The sequence below is a fragment of the Falco naumanni genome, chromosome 4 (genome assembly GCF_017639655.2).
Source record: "Falco naumanni isolate bFalNau1 chromosome 4, bFalNau1.pat, whole genome shotgun sequence".
Taxonomy (NCBI): domain Eukaryota; kingdom Metazoa; phylum Chordata; class Aves; order Falconiformes; family Falconidae; genus Falco; species Falco naumanni.
In genome coordinates this window covers 113,242,510-113,266,354 of record NC_054057.1, presented here as the reverse complement: position 1 = coordinate 113,266,354, position 23,845 = coordinate 113,242,510, and the positions used below count along the sequence as shown (strand labels likewise).

At 52.7% G+C, this 23,845-nt stretch overlaps 4 protein-coding genes across 8 annotated transcripts in view; 1 reads left to right on the top strand and 3 right to left on the bottom strand.

The window, feature by feature from the left end:
- The window catches only part of PFKFB4 (6-phosphofructo-2-kinase/fructose-2,6-biphosphatase 4), a 53,231-nt gene extending 48,801 nt beyond the window's left edge, over positions 1–4,430 (bottom strand). For 2 of the 5 annotated variants that reach the window (XM_040589081.1, XM_040589084.1), the window contains exon 1: positions 3,679–3,971. In XM_040589081.1, the coding sequence (XP_040445015.1) occupies positions 3,679–3,730 (52 nt within the window). In that variant the 5' untranslated portion in view covers positions 3,731–3,971. Of the gene's footprint in view, positions 1–3,678; positions 3,972–4,192 lie in introns of those variants that run through there. The other 3 variants (XM_040589086.1, XM_040589087.1, XM_040589082.1) reach the window with 2 other exon arrangements.
- A 1,031-nt stretch (positions 4,431–5,461) lies between these two features.
- LOC121086611 (heat shock transcription factor, Y-linked-like) lies at positions 5,462–15,616 on the top strand. Its single transcript, XM_040590524.1, is given in 5 exon segments — positions 5,462–5,529; positions 14,466–14,562; positions 14,564–14,674; positions 14,676–14,783; positions 15,431–15,616. Coding segments are annotated over 5 exon segments (570 nt in total).
- A 1,582-nt stretch (positions 15,617–17,198) lies between these two features.
- HYAL1 (hyaluronidase 1) lies at positions 17,199–19,152 on the bottom strand. Its single transcript, XM_040592494.1, has 3 exons — positions 17,939–19,152; positions 17,725–17,814; positions 17,199–17,636 (listed from the first exon to the last, which is right to left on the bottom strand). The coding sequence occupies exons 1-3, from the start codon at positions 18,836–18,838 to the stop codon at positions 17,319–17,321; spliced, it is 1,308 nt and encodes a 435-aa protein (XP_040448428.1). The 5' UTR covers positions 18,839–19,152; the 3' UTR covers positions 17,199–17,318.
- A 642-nt stretch (positions 19,153–19,794) lies between these two features.
- On the bottom strand, positions 19,795–22,809 carry HYAL2 (hyaluronidase 2). Its single transcript, XM_040592493.1, has 3 exons — positions 21,484–22,809; positions 20,710–20,799; positions 19,795–20,527 (listed from the first exon to the last, which is right to left on the bottom strand). The coding sequence occupies exons 1-3, from the start codon at positions 22,408–22,410 to the stop codon at positions 20,126–20,128; spliced, it is 1,419 nt and encodes a 472-aa protein (XP_040448427.1). The 5' UTR covers positions 22,411–22,809; the 3' UTR covers positions 19,795–20,125.
- Positions 22,810–23,845: the final 1,036 nt, after the last annotated feature.

The following is a 23,845-nucleotide window of genomic DNA, read 5'->3' as shown; positions in this document are numbered from 1 at the left end:
TTTCCTAACACCTTCCACTTGTGCATGGCCTGTAAACAAGGTGGTAATGTAGTGAACCTGGAAACTAATGCCACACAGTCATTTCAGATGTCCAAGGAACTAGTCACACTGAAACTATACCGACACATACAAATTTAAAGCTGTAACAGGCACCTTATTTCCACAAGGTCACTCATGACAAATCCATCCCAACTTATTAATATTACAAAACATCCCTTTTACCCATCAGATGGGTAAAAGTTAGCTACAGTTAGGAGACTTATCATTTGCATTCAGGACCTACCATGGCAGCTATACACTTCAAGACTTCAGGATTGATTCTGGTGCGTTACTTCAGATCCTGAAACACTGCAGACGCTGCCATCCAGAAGAGCCCTGCCATCCACCAGCCTCTCAAATGAGAGATGAGTTTGTTTGACATAATCAAAACACAACCATAAAGGACTTACAACTGTGCTGTTACCACAGCACAGGCAAGTTCACACATTTTATGCAAAAACACAAGCATTTTTCCTCTTCACACGGACACAAATTCTCCAGCCCACCACTTTCCAGTGACTTAGAACAGCCACATTGCACACAGCACCACCTGACAGCTACAAGGTCAGTACTTCATTGGGTAATACGTTAAGTACATCTGGAGATTAGTATTCATAATTAGCATGCAATTACAATATTTACGGCCAGGTTTTGGCAGGCACCCAAGAACAAGCCTGGTTATTAGCCAATCTGGCCCCACATGCTATCTTGTTGGAGTCAGCTAGGCCAGCGTTCCCCCTGAAACTACCCCTTTGGACAACCAAATCATACCTGAAATAAATCCACCACCTCCGAAAAAACCTGTCTGAAGCAGCATGGGACACTCACATCCTCAATTTGAGCACTTGATAAAAATTGAGTACTACCAGAAATCAGCTTAAATTATTTAATTTCAGCCATTGGAGAGGCCAACTAGACAGACTAGTGAGTTTGGAGCTCATTATTCTCCTTTATTCCCTTACACAATTTAATTATGTAAACTCTTAGGCTCCCAGAGACCACAGGTCAAGTGTTATGTCTGTGACAAAAGGTTAACAGGCTAATTATTTGACCTAAAGTGGGGGAAAAAAAAGACTTCTGGGGAAAACTAAAGCAGAACCACGGAACCCAGAGCTTCTCAGACCCATGGCTGGTGCTTCCTCAGTTGCATTTTGAGAATTTTTACCTGATTACATTCACCTTGCAACTCTTCCCAAGAACTTGCCCCACCCAGGGAGTGGGGATACAAGCTTAAACCATATTCAGTAAATTAAAACAAACAAAAGAAAGAAAGCACACAGAGTGAGAAGGTGAGAGCACTCCACTAAGTCCCTTCCTTCAGAAGAAAGCCAAAACACTCCCCAAATATATGTTTTCAAGCATTTGAACTCTAATGTTTATATTAGCCTCAAAGAAAATCTGTGGACATTACGCAAGAGGTTAAGCCCCAAGGAAACCACGCAAATTCAGTGAGCAATTTAGAACACATCCATAATGTTTCATCAGCAATTAGGCATCATCCACAACTTGGATTTACCAAATCTCTTACTCATAAGAGCAGAAGGAACACTGACGCAATCAAATTGAGAAAAATACTGGTGTAACCAGGCTGGTTTTTTAAAATTAGACAGATGATACATTAAAAAAAAAAAAAAGTGCTAAAAGCACTTAATTCAACAATATTCTACTACTGGTAAGAGTTTTATTTATAACTTAGTACTTTTTCATTAACAAAATGTCCTATTGCAAAGCAGACCCTTACTTCAAATGACCTCAAAAATGTTTTGAAAACAAAATGCTCACTGAAACCCTCTCAGCTTTGGGCCCTCATCCTGCATAACTATCCCTACAGGAATGCTCTCATTAGATGATGTGACGATTTAAAAGGACCGGCACCTTATGTAAATTTATGTTATTGCTTTTAATTGCAGCTATAATTATGGGAGTGCCTCACAGCTGAGTAAGGCCACATTAAGCAAACCTACTGGAAACTTCACAAACTGCTCCTCAACACACTGGACAAGCACCAGGATTCCCACAAACAGTATTTATTCAGCCCCATCTTCAGCTCTCTGCAGAGTACTACAAAATCAGTTGACCTATAGGGGATTGCTTCAAGTTGTACTTGGTTTAGTATGCCTTTGCCTTCGTGTTAACAAGTTTCTCTTCGACATTTACCAATATGAAAGGTTTAAATCAGAATTAATGTTTTTAAAGATTTTAAAATCTTAAAAGTAATCAAGTTTCTGCAACATTAACTTTTCTCTTCCCCTCCCCACACTCCCGAGAGCCACACAAGCACAATGGGAACCTACTACAGAATCAACACTGAGCCAAGCCATGAGGTGTTGAATTCAAAGAGCAAGAGCAGTGTCCATTTCAGCAGCTCTCCACCACAGCCAACAAACCGAAGACGCTCACTGAAAATGCTGGCGCAAACATGCCGTGAATGACCCAAGGAGCAACGAAGGGTTTTCCAGTTCAGCTGTGGGCAAGCAGTGGCCCATCACAGCTGGATCAGGGTCCCCCTCTTTGTCTGGGTGGTTTAGAAACCACCAGCCTTACCAAAATCCATTTCCATGCCCTGGGTTGGAGTCAGGCATGGATGAAGTAGGCGGCTGCCTACTATAACGTCAGCAGAAGCCAAGCAATGTCTGCAAACAAGAGCAATCCTTTGAGTCACCCGGCAGGAGTCACAGCTGCTCTACACCCAGTGACACCCTGTTTCCTACAGCAGCAGGTGGCTCAGGGTGCCAGGCCAAGGCTCCCCGGCCCCATTATCACACCCTCACACACCATCCCTCTGCTTCTGCCTCCCCGGCCGGCCCCACACCTGCAAGAGAGCCCAGGAAGGCACCAGGTTTGCCCTCCAGCCTACATAATAGAGTTTTCGTGGAAAGGGGGAAAAACACCCACTGGTGACAAGACTGAACGTCCATGTCGGTGCATGTGCATGACAGCTCTCACCCCATAGGACACCCGGTGCCCAGCACACAGGCCAGGCCTGGGTACCCCTGGGAACTGCAGTCCTTCCCGGGGAAGGCTCCAGCCAGCCAGCAGCCACAGCTCACAGGGCGAGGAGGTAAAAAAGATGCAGATTACATGTTTTTATGGTGTTGCCATTCGGAACAGAAGAACAACAACTAACTGGTCGGGTCACCGCTTGCCAAAACACTGACTTTACAGCCTTCTTTGGCCAACGGAGAGCATAAGCGCTCGCCAGAGCGCGACGTAAATATGCCTTCCCACAGACAGTGGGGAAAAAAACCCAACCCCAATCCTCACGGCAAAGCAATTTCCAAAAATAACTGGGAAAGCAAAGAGCCACTGGTACGGTAGGCTCCCTCTTCCCACGCCGCATCTCTCAAGCCTGCCCATGCCTCGGGCTGCTCCCGGCAGCAGCCGCCGTTCCCACTTGCCGCCTCCCGAGCCGCTGAGGGGCCGGTCGCTTCCCGGCGGGGCCGGGAAGCAAAACTCAGCCCGCGGCGTCCGAGCCCACGAGCGGCCCCCCGAGCCCTGCCCCGACGCCCCCCGACATACGTGGGCTCGCCGGGGCCGGGGCCCGCCCCGCGACGCCCCGCAGCCCCGGGTGGGAAGGTCGGGCGTCCGGCCCCGGCCCGCGGGGAGGCCGCGGAAGGCCCCGGTGGCCGGGGCTCCTACCTCGGCAGTGCCGGCCCTGCGGGCAGCCGCCGCCACGGCGGCAGCGCCACATCAGCGGCGGCGCCTCAGCTCCGGCGGAGGACGGCCCGGCCCGGCCCGGCCCGGCTGGTGCGCGGCCGCGGAGAACCCGTCGGCAGCCGCCCGGCACGGCGGAGCCAGGTCCTGGCCGCGGCGCCCCGCGGAGCTGCCCGCGGGTGTGCGCGCCCCGCGCGGGGCGGGGCGGCGGAGATCGGAGCCCCCGGGGCTGGGGCCGCCGGCTCGGCCGCCGCTCGGGCGTCTCCTCCTGAAGCACGGATTTGTTAACCAATACCGCGAATAAGCAGAGGAGGTGGGGCGGCCGTGGGCAGCGTGCAGCCTGGTGGAGGCTGCGGACCGCCAGCCCCCCCGGGGGAAAGGGGGCTTCCTCAGCGGGGGGGCCCGGCTGGGGGCCCGCAGGCAGGAGCCACCCTGGCAGCTCAGCAATCCCCCAGTTCCTTACACTGTCCCTGAGGTGATACCGAAGGCTGTATGTTACCTTGTTCAAGCAGGGACTGATTATTTTTATGGCTTGGCTTCATTAGTAGCTTCTTAATTTTATTAGGCTGTCAGTCTGAGGTAAGCGTGACATAATGGAACACGCAGGGAAGCCTTGGGGTGGTTATCTTCCCACAGGTCAGCAGGCAAGGTGAGCAGCCGAGGAGGCAGCACTGTTCTGCTCCAGAGATGTCATCTGTTCTTCTGCTCGGGAGCTGTCATCTGTTCCTCTGCTCCGGAGTTGTCATCTGTCCTTCTGCTCCAGAGATGTCATCTGTCCTTCAGCGCGCTGGGCCTGCAAGGATGGGCAAACAAGTTTGGGGAGGGGGAAACACCACTGCTAACAAAGCAGGGGTCAACCGGAAAATGTAGGAAGCTTAAGGAAGCAACAGTCTAAAATCTGTTCTGATTCTAAAACTGAATCTAAAAACTGAAAAATCAGAATAATTTTCCTTTAAGATGAAAATGATTGACATGAGCAACCGCATTACGATTTTTAGGTTTGGGGTTTTTTTCCATTTTTGCTTAAAATTTGCATGCAAGTTTTCTTTACCTGGGCAGGATGACTTTTCATCATCCTTGTTGTTCTTCCCAGGCTCCCTCCAAGTGATGCCAGGCCTAAGTTCGCTGTTTGGGCAGTCGTTTTCAGACCCCCACTGGTAACACAAGCACTGTAACTGTGCTGCTCTGCCTGGGCATCATTTGATGCTTTAAAACTTTAGTTAACAAAGTACAGCTTCTTAAATGCTAATCACTTACAGAAATCAAGCCACATGAAAGAAAGGGGGGTTATGTTTGTAAATAGGGAGCTTTGCTGCTTATCTCCAGATGATGATGCCTCCTGTAATGAGGACACTGGGCGGCTGAGGTCAGTGCTGCGCTCAGCACTCGGTATCGCTTCCTTGAAGTGTGTGTGCAGTGACCCGAAGCAAGGGTTGAGTTACTCAGGCTGCAAGACCTCCAGCCCTAGCTGTATCAAAAAAGAACCGTCAAAGTAAGATCCAGGTCCTTGTGCAGCCCCTAGAAAGCTGAACAGTGCAAGTGTTTGGCTCTCTGGAGATGGAACTTGCCTGTGTCTACTGTCTGGACAACATGTAATCCTTATTAACTCCCTCTGATTTAATCTGAAGTATTAATAATTCTTTTGCTTTATCTTCATAAGAAGCTCAAGTGACTATGGAACTGTGGCCTTTTCTGCATTAGCAAGCTTCGTTGCCCACTGTTAACAGCGTGAAGAAGAGGGATGACATGGTGCATGCACACAGTCACCATGCCGCCGGTGCTGGTCTGGAGCACAGCGTTGATCTCTGGCACAGATGGCATAGCTCAAAACTTGATGTAGATAGCTCTGGGTTTGGTATACAACTTCTTCCAGCTTAAGCCAGTTGCTGGAGTTGTTTGAGAGTAAGAAATGTCCTGCGGTGGTGAGCCACTGGGGCAGGGGAGAGGCCCCTAGTCTCATTTGCTCTTCCCTTGAAATATGTTACAGTCACAGACAGAGGCCAGCAATGAAGCTCAGGCAGACTGGGCACTGCAGCAGCTCACCCTCCTGTCCTTGGCCTTAAAATAAAGAAAAACCAACAAAATCAAATGGCTGCAAGGATTCCTTACTGCTTAATGTTGGTGTCAGGGTTCAAAGTACCACCACTTTCCCCCCACCCAGTGAGAAATAGCTCAGCAACCACCAGACATTTCAACTCCTCTTTAAGCAGAAGAAAAGGTCCCGAGTACCAGTTGCGAAGGCAACTAATGGGCTGGTGGGCAGAGCCTTACTGCATGATCAACCAGGGCTCTCGTGTTTTCTTTTGGTGGTTTTTGCCTTCTCCCTAACCATGTTTATCCTCCTCCACAACCTTTCTTCAAGGTGGGAAGGCAAACCTTAGCCCTCAGCCCCTGTGATGTTCCTCCCCTTGTCTGCTTGTGATTGGGCTTGTCTCTTCTTGTCCCAGGCAGTTTGCCTTTGTGCAGCTGGCTGCAGTCCCAGAAAAGCTGTACTGCAGGATAGTAACTTTGCAGAGGACTTAAGTGTTCTTAAAAGCAAAACACACCAAATCACTGATAAACCAGCACAGCTGTTGATAGCAAGAATTGCTCAAAGTCTTGGGTTTCACTCAAGATCTGTGCAGCCAGCCGTTGACCAGGTTGGTGAGTTTTGTTCCAAGCTAGGGTGGTATAATTACTTAGGTAAGCAGAGCTAGGAACAGATTCACAGAAAAAAAGATATTATTCTGATCATTTATTTGCATTTAGGAGGACTCGGCAGGAAAGAAGAGAGTACAAGATCAGTACTCGCAAAGTTTCTGCCTGGGGTGTTTGGTCACAGCTTGTGCTCACTGAGCAAGCAGGGTCATCCATTTGGAAAATGTTTTGCTTAGTCCTGTGCCTCTAAATCGGAAACGTTTCCACACTTTCAGACCTTGGATAATCTTTTTGCCCTAAATGTGCTTTTGTGGCTTCCAAGACCTACTGCCCAGCATGGATTTCTGCCCTGTGACTGGAGGAAAGGCCACAAACCCACAGTCTGCCTTCAGCTGCTTCGCAAGGGAAAGCATCTGATCAGGCTTATAAGAACAACGTTGCTGTGACGGGCATCAACTGCTTGGGGACACTGATGGTATTTCAAGTGACTTTTCTCCTACTTTAGTGTGAGCCAGCAATTTTTATCTCTGGATGACAGTAACTTAAAGATGGCTAAATCAATGAGATTTTGGTAACTATTTTGGCTAAGTTTGGGTCAAGTTCCTCAGTTTTGTTAGGAGGTTTAAGCTCTTGGGTCCTCTGTTAAATTTCCTGGGAATTGGGCATATGTAGGACTGTTGCATTCAGTCAAGCCAGGTAACACAACTCTGCCTTTTTCTTAAAGACACTTTGTAGTCTTTACTCAGATGAATTGCAAGTGTGCAGAAGAATAAAAGGCAGAAACACTAATTGGTGAGCTGGCATGCAAAAGTTAATGCAATAAAATCATTCATGTAATCGTGTCGTACCTATTTTTTTTCCTTCTGAGCTATTTCACCTGCCCAGACTACAAGATCTTAAAAAATTAGGTGAACCTTTGTCCTGAAGCATAGGAGCATGTTAACATACTCCAGGTTTGGGATGCCTTATCTTGGTGAGTGGCAATTGTCATCTCAAACCTGGTCAGACCCTCTGGGCTTGCCTGGCCTTTCTCAGGCTCTTTGCAAAGAAGGAATCTTATGTGCATTGCTGGAGTGTTTGTCTGGCTATTTTTACGCCACTTGGTTTCTGTATGTGCAGCTGTAGTCAAGTGCTGCTGCTTGATCCCAGACAACTGAGATTTTCCATAACCTTTGACTAAGAAAAACCTTGTCTTTCATCACAGCTCCCCTTCACAACAGGCAGCATCTAAGAGGATTATATAAATATTTTATCAAGCACATTTTTGGCAAACTGCTTGCATTGGTGTTGCATTTTTTTCCACTACTGTCTGTGTAGTAGGAGAAATAAATGGCATGCTCAGACCATTATAGAAATTAATACTCTCATGTACGTTCCTTCTGTTTCACTTGGGGGTTCCTCATCAGTTAACCGCCTTATTATTTTAAGTCTTAAATCAATTTATCTAGCAAGAACTCAGACTGAGGCATTCTAAAGATGGGATCCCCTAACTCTGTGTTAGTGGTAGGTATTTCTACGTAAACCTGCATATGTAGAAATAGTTTCTGCCTGCTTAGAAAACAAAGGTATGGCTTGCTTTGATAGCTAACAGAAAACTAGCACTCACATTACACCTTCTAGCCATAACTGAAGAGGAAAAGGTTTCACGATCCTTCTGACCAACACCCTGAAGAGTAGCTGCTAGTGGATTTTGATGATGGTTCTTGGTTCACCTGATTTCATACACTGATGGGGAGAATGCAGCTTTTCAAATGAATTCGTTCAACTTGAATGTAATTACTGATACAGTAAATTCTAAAGGCAGGTTGTCCAAGCAAACCGATAAAGTGTTTCTACATGAAATAAAAAGCATCAAAGGTATTTTTCAATATGAATAAATGCAGTATGGATTTTGGACAGAAAATCTGCTCCATCTAACTAATTTTGATAGGGTGGCAGAGATACAGGGAGAAAAAGGGGTAGGTTTTTTTAGTGAGTCTTTTCTGTTCTAGGCCAGTGGATATAAAGGGTCATTTGTGCCCCAAGAGCTGGTTTATGCAGTCAGGGAGAGCTGGCAGGTTTCAGATGACCGTATTCAAAAAGCTCACCACCTCCACTATTTTATGAAAGAATAAAATTAAATACAGACTACCCCTTCTCCCAGCTGCCCTGAAGACAAGGAAGCAAACACATGCCTTCCTGGCATTGTATATATCCTGTTGACGCTTTGCACAGTGCACAGTCTGCAGAATATGGAGGATATTCGTGTTCAGACACCCACTCTAGTTTTGCATCCTGCACCAGGCTCATATATAATATACTCTGGCAAAAGTCAGTCTTCCAACAACACTGCACCTGCTATGCTGGATGCTGCAAGCTGCCTGTGTCCTCTTACCCTCTATAGATTTGTTGTTATGAGGAAAGTCAGGCCTCAAACATTGAACTCCCTGTTATCTCAGCTGGTACCTGCTGTGCGCAGGTATCAGTTGGTGCGTATTAAAACAAGTAAGATAATAAAGAGTATATGCTTTGTGCTGAGGGCAGGTTCAGTTTCAAAGTTGGTGCAGGGTGTTGGGTTGGGTTGGGTTTGGGTTTTTTTGGCTTGTCCCCCCCAGCTCCAATTCCAGCCTGGTTTGTTTTTGCTGAAACTAACCCCAAACTCTGCCCAACAACACAGAAGATTACAACTGTTTACGTTTTAAATTGTGAATTATGGGCAGTAATTTGTTAAATCAAGCTTTTCCTCCTGAGAAGAGGTACAATCAAATGCAGGGCAGCACATGCAAAATGTTTTTCTGTAATATTCAGCATTCACTCTAAGTCTTTGCTCAAATCTTTCTTTGCAGATCAGAGCAGCATTTTGAGCCCTGCATGTTTTTACGCTTAACGTGTCATTGGAGGGAAATTAGTTTGCAAGGTGGTGTACCCAGCTCAGGCAATGGCTTCACTGGAGTCAGTGCGCAAGGCCTGACTCTGACTCCCTTCAGGCTGTTGATAACATTCCTGCTGGCTTACCACTGATTAACCTATTTTTAAAATCCCAGGGTGAAAAATAACTAGGAGAGGAGTTAGTGCCAAACTGAAGCAGCAGAGGTGCTGCAAATAGCACAAGTGTTCTGCCTCTGACAGTCCCGCTGACAGTGAAAACCACAAACCACGTGTTCCACTAACAGAAAATGTGGAAGCCCTTGTAACCCACACACCAGCACAGCACTTGAAACACTTGCAAAAAAGTAGCTGCTCCTGTACCTGCATTTTTGTGGTGGAAGCCCTGTTCTGGTGCCCAGACCCATCAATGATAGATTTAAAAAATAACGGAACAAAGCAGGACAAGCTTCCAAATGCAGAGGCAATTTGGTTTCTATAACCTGAAGCAGGGTCTGCTGTTTGTGCAGGATGTTTAAACACTTGTTGAGAGCCCATGAACTGTGCTTCAGGCTCTACTTTTTTTTTTTTTTTTTTTTTCTCCAAATAACTTCTGAAATCTGTTGAACCACAGGAATGCTGACTGATATCCCTCCTAGTGCTCTGAAAGAAGGTATGTCAAATCCAGGGCAGCAGCAGCCTGTGGCTCCTGACGACCATTTTAGATCTTTCTTAGACCTTTTTTCAGATGTTTTCAGAACTTCCCTAGAAATACCTGAGCAGGAGAGAAGGTAAAAAGTGGGCAATTTTTCAAAACCAAAATCCAAATGCAAAGAGACTGTAAGGAAGAGCCGCTTTCACTCGAGGTAACTGGTAGCCAGAAGATCTTGTGTTCAAGTCAGTGCTGCTCTGAGCGAGCGAAGGATGACAGACTGAGCTGGGTTTTGGGTACAGGGTCTTACATTCAAACTTCTGGAAATTATTTCTGTAGGGGTTGGTATTTCACTTTTGAAACGGTAATTGGAAGTGAGCTTCAACACTGCATGTGAAAAAGAAGTGGAAAATTTTATTTTGAAGTATTAATCAATAGGAAAGCAATGAAGACTGGTGCATACCCACAGTGCTATTGGCATATATGGGGGTATGCTTTATGGAAAGGCAGCAAAACCTCTGTTGCTCTGGGTAGCATCTTGAGCTGCTCACTCACTCAAGTGTCCTTGGAAGCAGTTTGTGTCCTGCCGCCTCCTCCTAGTCTGAGATACCCCTCCCCAAGTCCTCTTAGTTGCTATGGTTGGCTCACCTGTAAACTTTGGATACAGCAAAGCGGTGCTTGACTGGTAGTTAGGTGGGCTTTCTGTGACCGCAGCTAAACAGAGCAACCAAACCCCGTTCCCAGACCTGCACATCCCCATGCTTCAGCACTAATCAGAGTGGCTGTCGCTGCCGGTCCTGCCTCTCCTTTGACTGCCACGTCTTGCGCTGAACTTGTTTTGGATTAAGGGTGGTTTTGTACACACCAAGAGTTTTGCAGTCGCTTCACGCAGCCTGACATGGTGTCAGTTGTAAGAACACATTTTTATTTGCTTCTTATCCCCAAGGCTGTCTAATTTACATGCAGGTAGCAGGCGCTCACTAGTCCAGAAACCTCAGCCAAAAGCATGTCTCTGTTCAGATGCTTCTGACACCACCAAGCTGGCACTGATTATCAGCATCTTCTCCAGAAGTGAAGCACCCAGCACTCCTCTGTCTTCCTTTAGCTGCAGCATGCTTGCACACCTATCAAGCAACCTGAGCTCTTAGGCAGTGATCAGCGAGTGCCACAAGCACTCTGCCATCAGTGGAATAAAAGGCATTTTAAAGACCCACATGTTATCTAATTTCAAACCATACAGTTACTGAGGAGGATTTGTGTCTTCCAAAAGAGCTTTGTGCATCTATGTTGAGGCCACAGGCCACAGGAGAAGCTCAGCAGCGAGGTACAAGGGCTGCAGGAGAAGCAGTCTGGAAGACCTTGCTTCCCATTCTTCTGATTATGTTTTTTTGACTTCTGGCCTAAGCTTTGGATGAAGTGCAATGGCATTTGATGCAATGCAGTAATGACTAGCAGGGTCCTAAAACAACTACTGAGGTCTCAAAAGTACAGTCACCCTCTTGGCCATCTAACCACAGGCGTGGGCTCTTACTGCAAAGACAAAAGTGAAAACAATATCTTAGTGTCTGACCACACTGACATTTAAAAAATGTGAGAAATTTCTCTGTCTTTGCCGATTTGGATGTTTTTAGTCAGGGAACAAGACAGATGAGAACTTTTCTTATTAGCTGATTAGGAAGCCTCTAATTTCCAACTTGTATCTGAAAAGCCTGTGGATTGTTTGGGAGGGCTTTCTCCTGTCTGTTTTATGCAAGACAACCTACACCTTGCCATGCAGCTAAACTACTTTATGTCCTAGTCATATTGAAGCATTTCAAGGCTTCTCACTATTAGCATCTTCATTCTAGATCATAAAATAATCTTTTTAATTTCAGAGCAATCAGCAGTTCAGTTTTCTGTGGGATAGTTAACCACAGTAAGTATTTACAATAAATTTTTTTGGCGATAACATGGGGCTTATGCTACTTAGACAAAAAATACCCAGTTGTTGAAACGAAAAACTAGGCAACATAAAGACAGTTTCAAGTGACAGACTACCCTTATTTCTTGAAGCAGCATGTGGAAAAAGCCTAGAAATCAATTTTGTGCAAACCTTGCAATGCAGCAGGCAAGCGAGCTCTGAGCACAGCAGATTCCTCAGTCATCCTGAGCCCAGAAAACAGGAGATGGCGTGATGGCACCATAAGCATACTCCACCCAGGAGACATGGAGCAGCCAAAAACGTGAACCACACAAAGGCCCAGGGCTGCTGTTGGATGGCTGCTGGCACCTCTTGCTTTGGCTCCTCTCCAGCATGCTCCCGCGGGCTCTCTTTGGCACATTTACAAGGCATAGCGTGGTTTTCAGACCTGAAAAAACCCAACCCAGCAGCTGTTCAGTGCTTCTAAATTGTCTGTTGGCACGATGTGCAGTGTCTTTCTAGTCACTGTTACTCAGAGCTAGGAGAAAGACAAGCTAAAAGACATGAAATCCAGTGTCTTGGGTGTCTTTAGATACACTATAAGGAGCAAGGACTAAGGAACAGCTACAATAAGTAGGATGAATAAAACAAATCCTCTTACACATTTAAAACTATTACTTGAAGGTGACAAGCTGTGTTCGTGCCCGAGCTTGCACTGTTTCAACAACAAGAAAAAAAGCTGGTGCAGGTTTCTAGCCTCACTTTTAAGACAAGGCACAAGCCAACACCTAGAGGCAGGGTTTCTTGCAGTGCTTATGCAGCTTCTGACAGTGTTAGACCCTTCTGCAACTCCAGAGGAAGCATCTTTTTTTGCCACTGCCCACTCCAACACTTGGTTCAGTTAATGGATTGAGATAACATAAATTTTCGTGCCCAGCAGAACCCCAAACCAGCCACTATTAGCAACAGGTACTCAGAAGGTGAACACTTGAAGCGTATTAAATGCCTAAAAGCTCCAAGCACACAGTGTGATACCCTCCAGGCATAAAGAGGATTTGAAATCCAGAGTAATTTTCTTTGTGTGAATAGCAAGGTGAACTTTGCTTTCAATTCCAGCATTTAGTACAGAGCAAGTAACAGATTCTCTTCAGCTTGGGAGGAGTGTGTTCAAGCGTTCATCAAGTTAAATCACATTCCACATGCAACAAATATTAAGATAATATTGTTTCCACCATTTACACCCAACATTTACCAAGCTGTCTGTCTAAGAATTAAACTAAACAATTCATTCTGGGCCAAAATCCAATTATGACTAATTATTTCAGGGGCTCGGCAAATAGGTTGGTAATAAACCAGTACATGTTTCTGAAAGCTGTAACTGGGGAATCCAAAGGTCTAATCATTTCTCCATTGGTACCTTCTCAGATCCTTATTCAATGTAACAAAAATAAATGAAAAAAACAGCTGTACTAACTCCACAGAAAGCAAGTACTGGTTATCACTGGGGTCTGTGTGAGGGCTGGGGGATGCTCACAACCCCAAGGCATTCTAGCCAGGAAGTTCAAAAAGCAACCGCTTTTTGAAAGACATTTGTGCCATGGAGCAAGCATCTTTAAAAACAATGTTTGGAAACATTTTCATGGCTATACGGTTTTGTTGCCAAAACTGATGCAAGTGTCACCTGTACAAGCTCTCCTGCCTGTCACGCTTCGTGCTTCTGCATTGCCCCAGCCCAGTGAGGAGGCAGGAGCCACACTGACCCCAGGAGGGAAGAGAAATATCAAGTCTCTACCAAGAAGTTTCTCCTCCTTCTTGCTTTCTGCTCTTGAGGAAAAGCCATCACCCTGGTCTGTCTCTCTATTGCAGTGCCACTAGAAAAAGGGCAGGACCAAAGGAATCCTCCTCCTTTCCTCCAAGGCTTTCCCTGTGTCCTGTGTGACCTCCAGTGCCTGGCAGAGGCTCCTTCCTGCACACTTGCCACTGCTCTTTGCATTCATTTAACAGCTTGGCTGATGCTTCCTTAGTCAGCATCCAGTGATAAGACAACAAAGACCATCAGGGTGTTTCTGCAGGTGTCAGAGGTACCCAGATGGAAAGCTTCCCGAATGGGGCACTGGGATGCCCAATGCCACTGCCATCCCCGCTCCTCCCTGCAGGCCCACCCCTGGATGCAGCCAGACACGGCACTGTCCCCTCATTGCCCACAGCCATTCAATACAGCTTCATTGCCTTCGGGACCCTCCAGTCCCGCCATCACTGCCTCTGCCAGTGAAAAACAGCAAGTGCCCTTCAGCAATTTCTCCTCCGGCTGCTCCTTTCTGCCAGGCCACCGTTTTCAAACATCACCGTGACGTCGCATTGTGATGTTACTACTATGCAGCATGGACATCACAATGACATGCCGGAATATCCTGCTGGTACCCACAGTCAGCCAGTGCCAGCTGGCCTTTGCTTGCTGACTGGCAGGATGAGGTCTGGCGGTCCAGGGCAGTGGCTGCCAAGGCAAGCTTTGGTCCAGCTGAGACAAAAGCAATGGAACGGGAGCTGTCTGCTCAAGTAACACCATCCCTGTCTGCTCCAGACGAGCTGGGGCAGTCAGCAGGGCATGACTTCTCCTGGACCTCCAGGACAGGGGGAAGGAGCCTCCTGGGATGCTGCCGTGTGAGCAATAGGGAAGGAGTGGCACGTCCAACCAGGCGGTGACAGACATGAGACCAAACCAGTCCCTCCTGCTTCCAGTGAGAGCGTGGGTGAAGGCAGCTGGCTCCTGTCCCTCTGCTTTCCACAGAAGCTTTGGAGGATGGTGGAAAGCAACCAGTTTCAGTCCATTTGGTTGAGCAAGGGGTGGAAAATGCATGGCCATCAATGAGGAGCTCTTCAAAGAGGAGGTGCTGGGCCGGGGAGAACCTTTGCAGGTTTTTACCAGGCAGAGCATGAAGAATTTCCTTCAGGCAGATGAACTGCTATGGATTCATCAAAATGCAAGAGGATGCCAAAAGATCTGCCTTCCTGCCTGAGTTCCTGTCAGAAGAAGCAGAAGCTTCTGCTCACAGCAAGGTACAGCAGTCGCTCCGCACATCAACTAATGCTCACAGGAGTCTTGGGGGAGAGACGGACCTTCACATTGCATAAGGCCTCGCAATAGAGGGGATGGGGATGGCAGCCAGCGGTCTGGTTTTAGTTTCCTCCTCAGGTTGTTTTCAGGAAGGTTTGAGTTAGTCTTTCTGACTAGTGGAAACACAGATAAAATACAGCTTGGCTATACCTGCTTAGTTTGAACCTGTTACACGGAAAGACAGACTCAGTATAATCGCATTGCTCTGAATGTCTTTGCTGCATGTCTTGCTGCACCAAACCTGAAACCTTCCTGCTGAATACCGAAAGGATGCACACATTTAAGGACCCCAGTATTACCTCCCTGCTCATACCCATGCTGAAGTTGCTGGAAAGTCATGGCATTTGGCTTTTGAAAGCAGTTCTTGTGCTTTTGAAAAGCCTACACTGTTCTTGCTGCCAGGGGTGATGGTGACTGAACAGAATGTTTCACGTAACCTTTCAGCCACAGCTTTAGGTTTCAAACACCCTGCGAGTCCCTTCCAATACCCACGTTTGTCTTGTGAAATTCAGAGTCTTGGTTCTCATAGCTTGGGGTTTTTCCAGGCTTGGAATGGTGGCAACTAACTCTTCTCCTTTGCTTTTTCTAGATACTCTACTACTATAACCCCCTCTTCAACAGAGAGCATCCCCACCTGCTGGAAAAGTGCAGGAGAAGAGCTGGCCTCAAGCGGAAAGCCCTGGAGATGGAGAGGCATCCTTTCAGAAGCCTGGGTGGCCAGCCTGCAGGGGACATGCCGGCGTCTCCACCCGTGATGACAGCATCCACCAAATGATGTGCTGAAGCACCTCCTGGCCTCGGCAGCACCTGTCTGTCTCCACCAGCAGCTGCTCCCACGCTTCCAGAGCCAGCCAGAGCAGCAGGCAGCAAAAGCTTTATCCCTCGGGCCCTCTTCTACCCAATACCACTCTCAGCTCTGCCAAGGCTAACACCACTCTGTGGCCGAAGACCACCACTCCCCCACTGCCCCACCTGCACATGCAGCCTCAGGGGTGCAGATGCAGGCGATGACATCAGACCCCAGTGCAGCACGTCCTGGACAGGCAGAGTCAGCAGCCAGTCAGTGGTATTGAATGGAGTTGTTAGTACATAGAGCTTAGTAGAGCTGGCAATAAACTGTTGGAGCAGTAATGCTTTTCCAGCTGCCCTGTCCTCTTTGCACAGCACAGCGCCAGATGAGTTCCTATTCCACCACCCAAACACCAAGCAGAAGCAGCTGATCCACCAGCAGCAGAACCATTTCTGACCAGAGCTCAGCCCAGTTTCTCAGTCCTAGAGAGTAAAACCCAGGATGAGGGTTGCACAGTGCATGCCCTGGGGATGCTCTTCCCCTTTGCAGTCTGTGGCCAGGAGGTCCTCTCATTCCTCTGCAGAGGCATTCTCCCAAGGCCACGCCAGGCTACTAGGAGCTCACAAGTCCTGGTACTCTGCAGGGGGTTCAGCCAGGCCATAGAGCTTTCCACAGGAGGAGGCCACCCATTACCCATTGACTGGAGGAAGAATCTCTGATAAGAGCATTTACCAAGGCCCAGTTTAGCAAAAAGGTTTTAACTGAAGCATCTAAACCAGACGCTGCTTTGTGCTGCCCTTCCTTCCCACTGAGCGGGAGTTTGCTACTTGGTGAGAGCTGGCTTGGCACACGTGCCACAGAGGATGGGCTGTGCCTTGCAGTGGTTTGCATTCACCAGCATAAGAAATAAGGGTGCGAGTCTGTAAGTCTGCAGCAAACGCACAGTGCTGTGCAGCACAGTCCCATCATGAAGAGGTTGCCCAAACTTGGGCATAAGAGCAGAGACACAAGTCTGTGATTTCCCCAGCCCAAGCTGAACGTCCAGATGAAGGTGGCAACATCTTCCTTCATCGCAGCTGGGCCGGGGAAGCAGTGTTTCATCTCATGCCTGCTCCCAATCGCTTTAAAAACCAGATATTGCTAAGTCAGCAGCCTGGGATACAGAAAACAGTGCTCTTGTCTCATTCGAGGGCTGAACTGGTTTACATATAACCATCCAAGAGAAAATCAAAGTGGGGGCACTGGTTTCACACCGCAGCCCTCTATGCCCAGCGAGGGGCTGGGGGACCCACACTTCCCCAGCTACAGCCACATCTTTTCACCCCTATCGTCTCCGCTTTCTGGCTGCTCCCCATCATTCCCCCTTCTTTCATCCTTGTACCCCATTAACCCCCTTCCTATGTCTTTCCCCATAAATTTCCCTCTTGTTTTGTGGCTTCCCTGTGGTGTTACATTCCCAGGCACCCTGGTCTGACGCACAGCCCTCGGCAGCATCGCAAGGCACTGCCAGTGTCACCAGGGGACCCTCCTACCCCAGACTGTGCTGCAGTGGAAGACAAGGAGAAGCTTGCAGGCACCTACCAGTTTTATTAGCAGCCCCATGGTGGGGGTCCCAACAGCACAGTAAGGGTATGGGGTGGTGTCACCCTGCCCACACCAGTGTCCCTGGCATGGTCTCGCGGGGGTGTCACTCAGCGAAGCCCTGGGTGTCACAGCGGGGCCCCTGCCACTTGTCGTAGCACTGGCAGCTGAACTCCTCCGCCAGCTGGGTGACGTTGTCATCAGGCTCCAGGCTCTGAGCCACCAGCCAGGGCCTGCCCACTTGCAGGTCGATGGCAAAGCGGAAGGGGTCGAGGTGGAGGAAGCCCTGCTTGTTCTCCCGACGCACACAGCGGCCCTGACCGGAGCATAGGCTCTGGCTGCACAGGTCAGCACTGGCCGTCACGTTGACAATGTAGTGGCCCAGGGGCCCCTCCACATAGTTCTTCAGCCTCAGGCACATCTCCTGCAACAGCACACTGTGTCACAGCTCTCAGTGGCTGGGGAACAGGGGTCCCCACGGGCAGTGGCATGGTGCCGCCCGCCATACTCACCTTGGAGGTGCTGTAGTTGAGGCTGCCCCAGAGGATGATGCCGGCAGCACCCTGAGCAGCGCTCTCCCCAATGGTGTTCATCAGGTCTTCCTGCATCCAGGTAAAGAGAAGTCAACAGTGCCCAAAGCCCCTGCACAGCCCCGGCAGAGCTAAAGACTCCCCAGCACCAACCCACCAGCCCGAGAGATGCCCACCGTTCCCACATCCCCATCACCTGGGAGAGGAAGTCAATGGTGCGGTCAAAGGCGATCTGGGAGTAGGGCAGGACAGGGATGCCACTGTCAAGGACACCGCGCTGGACAGCAAAAGCCTCAGCCACACGGTGCCGAACATAGGGGAGCACCTTGTTGGTGCCGTTGAATTGGGGGGACAGGTAGATGCTGGGGTAGAGCGCCCGGCTGCTCTCCCAGAGCCACTGCAGCTCCTTGTTCCTTTGCTGCTCTACCACCGGGCACCTCCCAGTGTAGGGCAGGCTGTTGAAGTCATTGTTGTAGCAGTTGGGGAAGCCATAGAAACCCCAGTAACCATCGGAACGGAGGGTCTCACCCAGTTGCAGGGTTTGCTCCATGAAGTTGCGGGCGCTCTGCTCAAACTGCTTCTTGGCTGTCTCCTTCACCAGCTTGGGGGGCCATTGCGGGTGCTGCTGCCACACCAGATCCTCTGACTTATGCTGGTAGATGTCCATGGAGGCCCAGTTGCGGACCCACAGCGGGCGCCACTTCTCCCAGTCGATGACAGCCAGCCCCCTGTAGGCAGGGTTGGGCAGGGTAACCTTGATGTCCTGGGTGGCCTGGTGGAGGTGGGCCTCCAGGCTGGCATTTTGGGGGAGCCCCCCGTTCACTGGCAACCCGTTGGATGTGTAGTAGGGGAGGAGTCCCAGCTCCTTGGTGTAGAAGAGGGTGATGTCCTGCCCAATGAAGGACTGCTGGTCGTTGGCCAACACATCGAAGATCTCCAGGTTGAGGGTGACATTGTATTTCTTGGCGCAGCGCTCAGTGGGGATGTTCCAGACTGTGACGAAGGGGCGGTTGACAAGGACAGGGCCAGGCGCCCCAGTGCAGGTCAGGGCAGGCAGAAGCAGCAGGAGGACCCAGCAGGGCCACCCTGATGCCATGGTGCTGGCGGGCACGGGATGGGAGCCAGAGCTGCCTGGGGAGAGCCGAGACGGGCTGAGACCTGGGCAGACTTCGATGCTTTTATCCCCACGCGAAGCCGGGGCCAGCGTTAATCCACGCCCCTGTCCCCGAGTGCTACCAGTCACGCAGGGTCACCTCTCCCACCTCCTGACGTGATATCCCCAAAGTTATCAGGAGCTGGAGCCCAGCACGGCGGCCCCGGAGCAGGGACAGCAGCGTGCCAGCCCCGGTTAATGGCTGGCAGCGGCGGGCCCGGCTGCGGAGGAATGTGCAGAGTCAACACCCAGTGACTGACCGGCCGATGAGCTGGGCTGGAAAGACAAACAGACGCGGGGTGGGGGTGGGGGGTGTCAAGGCCACGGAGACGGACACGGGGTGCACCGGATGGGCGCCACTGGGGAAGCGCAGAGCATCGGCCATGGGGTGCTGGGAGGAGGGCACTGCTGGGCAGAAGCACACAGCACCGGGCAGGACACAGTGATGGCACAGCCTGGGGACACGCGGGCGCGGGGAGCCCTCCGCACCAGGCACGGGGTGGCAGCAGTGGGGTGGCCATGCCCACGGGGCAGCGGCGGGGCCAGGACACGCGAGGGCACGGCTCGGCGACACAGGGGCGCCCCCGGCCCCCGCAGAGCTGTGCCCGCCCCCGCGCGGCTGCCACCGCCCCGGGTGGGCTCCGCCCCCGCAGCCCGGAGAGCGCCCTGCCCACGGCCGCGCGGCGGAGGGGCGTGTCCAAGGGGAGGGCGAGGCGGGGCAACCCCAGCCTCCACGTGGGTGGCCCGGCCGTAGCGGCGTTCCGCCGCTCCCACGCGGGAAGTTCCAACCCCTGCGGCGCCTTCCCCGCACTGCACACCCACCGCCCCACGCCCCTGGCGAGGCCACAGCAGGGTGACCGGCACCCTCACCCCCTCCCCCAAACCAGCCCACACCCCACTCACGCTCTGCCCAGCTTTATTCAAGGTAAAGCACTTCGGTGTGGGGCAGCACACAGGGCTCAGCACCACACAGCACCCACTCCCTGCTCCCATCCTTCTCCTTACAACAGGAGAAGCCTCCTCCACCCACGCTCATGGGGGGCACCTGCCCCACAGCAGGGAGGGCAAAAGTGGGGCAGCCACACAGCTCTGCCCCTACAGTGAGGGCCAGCCCCTTCCCCCACCCCACCCCACCCCACCAAGCTACCTCACAGGCAGGGCAGGGATATCTTAAATCCCCTACACCACACCAGAGAGGGGGTGCCAGGGAGCAGATCAGTCCAGGGGGGGTTAGCACCAGCTTGCCACCAGCAACAGTACCACCCCAAGTCCCAGTGGTGTCAGGGGGGCAGGGGCACCACCGTGGGGGCCGGCAGGTTCCTGGCAGCTACTGCCTTGCCAACCCTGGTAGCAGTGGCAGTGGAAGTGGGTCCGTAGGAAAAGGGTGTCAGCAGAGGACAGCTGGCCCTCCGCCCAGAAGAGGGGGCGCTGGGGGCGGTCCTCATCCTGTCGCCGCAGCTGGAAGCTGGTGGAGTTGAGATGGAGGAAGACATCGGCAGTGCTGTCCTGGCGCAGGCAGCGGCCCCTGCCCTGGCACAGTGCCGTGCTACAGAGCTGCGCCGCAGTTGTTACATTTGTGATGTAGCGGCCCAGGTCCCCCTCCAGGTAGTTCTTGATGATCTGGCATGACTCCTGGAGGAAGCAGGTGTGGGAGTGGGTGGGTGGTATCAGGGACATGTTGGGATGCCCCAGGGAGAGAAGCACCCGAGGGAAAGAGAACACCCCAGCCCTGAGCCACTGGTCCCCCTCTAGGGGCAGGTGACGCCTCCCATCCATCATGCACCTCCCCAGGGGCACAATGACCCCAAACATACCCGGTTTTTGGTGTAGTCTGCATCACCCCAGAAAATGGCCCCGGCTGCACCCAGGGCCGCGCTCTCTCCGATGGTGGAGATCAGGTCTGGCTGCAGGGACAGAGCCTGGTTAGTACCCACAGACCGCACACAGCACCCACACCCCCAGCACAGTGTGCTCCAAAGAGCCCATTGCAGCGTCAGGGAGGCAAGACCCATCACTACTCCAGGTCACAGGGAGGGGACTGTCCCAGCTCCTCGGGGACAAGGCTTCCCAATGCCACCCTCCTCCTGCACCCAACACCACCCACCAGCATGGAGTGGGCTCACATACCTCAGGGATCCAGCTGCTAGGACACAGGAGTCCTGCAGCACCTCCCAGGCACTCCCTTGGTGATGGTGACCATTGGTGTCAGTCCTGCTGCCAGACACCTTGCTCATTGGAGGGGTAGTTTTGTGGCACCCCATCATCTACCAACAGGTGGGCTGAGCTGGGGGTACCCACACCATGACCCCCACCTTAGAGGGAGAGGTGTAGAGCTGGGCACCTCTCCTGCTCCCCAGAGCCAACCCATGCCATGGGGTACTGCTCCCCACCCTAGGAGTGGGCAAACAAAGTTTGGAGACTGCCAAACCACAGGGTGCCAGTAACACCATAAGGATGGGCATCAGCCTCCAGAGCCACCCTGCTCCAGGGGACCTAGATGGGAGAAGGGCAGAGGGACCACCTCGGCTGACCCCAGAGCCCAGGCACCTGGGGCGTGGGACAAGGACATCCCAGTGGCACAGCCCTACCTGGCTGAGCACATCCAGCTTGCGGATGTAGGTGGGTCGGGTGTAGACGAAGACTGGCAGGGAGTAGCCATCGTGGTGCTGCTGTGAGATGCGCATAGCCTCCCTCACCCGTGCTCGCACAAACTTGCGGCTGTTGGGGGTGGAGGCCAGGAGCTGGTCAAGGTAGATGGAGGGGTAGAGAGCTGTGCTTTCCCTCCAGAGCCATGCCAGCTGGTCATTGCGTGTCTTCTCCACATCTGGGCACTGCCCAGTGTAGGTCTCTTTATTCTTGCTGTAGTCATGGTTGTAGCAGTCGGGGAAGAGGTAGAACCCCCAGAGCTGCTTGGGTCGGAAGCTCTTGGCCATACGCAGGGTGCTCACCATGAACTGCCGGGCAGCTGACTCGAACTCAAAGATCGCCTGCTTGTTCACCTCCTCACGGGACCAGGTGGGCTGCCACTGGTACACCAGCTGCTGCGACACCTCCCGGTAGATATCCTTGGGCTTCCAGTTGCGAGCCCAGATGGGCCGCCACTCCTCCCAGTCGATGACAGCCAGCCCCTCCTTGGCGGGTGAGCGGATGTACTTGCTGATGCCCTCGTGGAGACGGGCCAGGTGCTCGGACAGGCTGCTGTTCTGGGGGACACCGCCGTTGACGGCCACATGCTTGCTGGTATAGTAGGGGTAGAGCCCCAGGCGCTCCTTGTAGAAGATGGTGAGGTTCTGCCCCACAAAGCCCTCGTTGGGGGAGGCCTGCAGGTCGAAGAGGCTGTAGTCCAGAGGCACCTTGAAGCGGGGCTTGCAGTCCTGGGTGGGCACGTTCCAGGCCACCAGGAAGGGCCGGCGGGTGAGCAGCGGGGCGGCCGCCGGCTTCTCGGGGGGCTGTCGGGCCAGGGCCAGCAGGGCCAGCCAGGGCACGGCCACGGCCGCCGCGCAGCCCCCGCGCATCCTGCCCGGCGGGGGCCTGAGGCAGCTGGAGAGTGGGCTCAGCAGGGGGGCGTGGGCAGGTGTCGGCTCTGCCCGCACCGCCCCCCAAGGCGGACCCTGCCCCGAGCCCCCGCCCCACAACTCTCGCCCGGGTCAGAGGGGTCCCGGGCTGAGCCGCCGGGGGAGGGGGGGGGGGGGGGCGGATTCCCGAGAATCCCGGCCCTAAGCGGCTCCGCCCGCTTCCGATCGCTTCCCTCCCGCCGCCGGTCCCGCTCCTCCGAGTGCCGGCGCGGCGCCGCCTTTGTCCGAGAGCGGTGCACAAAGCGCCGGGGCGCAGCCCCCCGCGGCCAGGCCCGGCCCGGCCCCGCTCCGCTCGGCTCGGCTCCGCTCGTCCCGTCCCGTCCCGCTCCCCACCCGGCTCTCACCGCCACTCACTCCATTCCCCACCACAAGCTCTCACCAACCCCGCCTCCCCCCGCCGCCCGCTTTAAACCTCCCCGGCGCGCACCACCCGCGGGGGCACCGCCTCCCCGCCCCGGCTGGCCCCGCCCCGACCGCGGCGCGATGGGGCGGAGCGGGGAGCGGGGCGGACCACAGCGGGGCCCCGGGGGCGCGGGCCGGCGGCGGACTCACACGTACGTGGGGCCGCGGCACGGGGCGAGGGGAGTCACACACGCACACAACCCCCGCCGCGCATGGTACGGCCCGTGAGGCCCCGCCCCCCGGGCAGTGGATGGGGGCGGGGCGGGGCCGTGGGGACGCCGGCAGGGGGCGCCGCGGGGCGCAGGGGGGACGCGGGGCGCTGCGGCGCTCGGCGGGGCAGGGGGTGCACAGGGCGGCGGTGACCCCAAAATGGTGGTGTCCCCAGGAACATGGTCACTCCGAAATGGTGGTCACTGCAGAACAATGGTTGACCCCAGGATGATGACCCCAGGGTGGTGGTGACACCAGAACAATGGCAACCCCAGGATGGTGGCGTTCCCCAGTTGGTGGTGTCCCCAGGGTGGTGGTGAACCCAGAACAATGGGGACCTCAGAACAGTGGTGACCCCAGGATGGTGGCCCCATAACAATGATGACCCAGGATGGTGTCCCCAGGTTGGTGGTGACCCCAGAACAATGGTGACCCCAGGATGGTGTCCCCTGGTTGGTGGTGATCCCAGGATGGTGTCCTCAGAATGGTGGTGACCCCAGGATCATGCTGTCCCCAGAGCAGTGGCAACCTCAAAGTGATGGTATACCCAGGGCGGTGCTGTTCCAGGCAGGACATCCTGTGTGGGGCTGGGGCAGTCGGTGCTGCTGACTCAGCCATGGCCCCGTGGGTTTCCTGACCAGGGGGGACTAGGGGGGGCACAGGGGCAGCAGGACTGGGGGGGCTTCCTTCCTGGGCGCCACTGAGGCTCCAGTGGGTCGCCCCAGGCAGGGCAGCAGGACAAGCAGGACCCAGGGACCCCTCC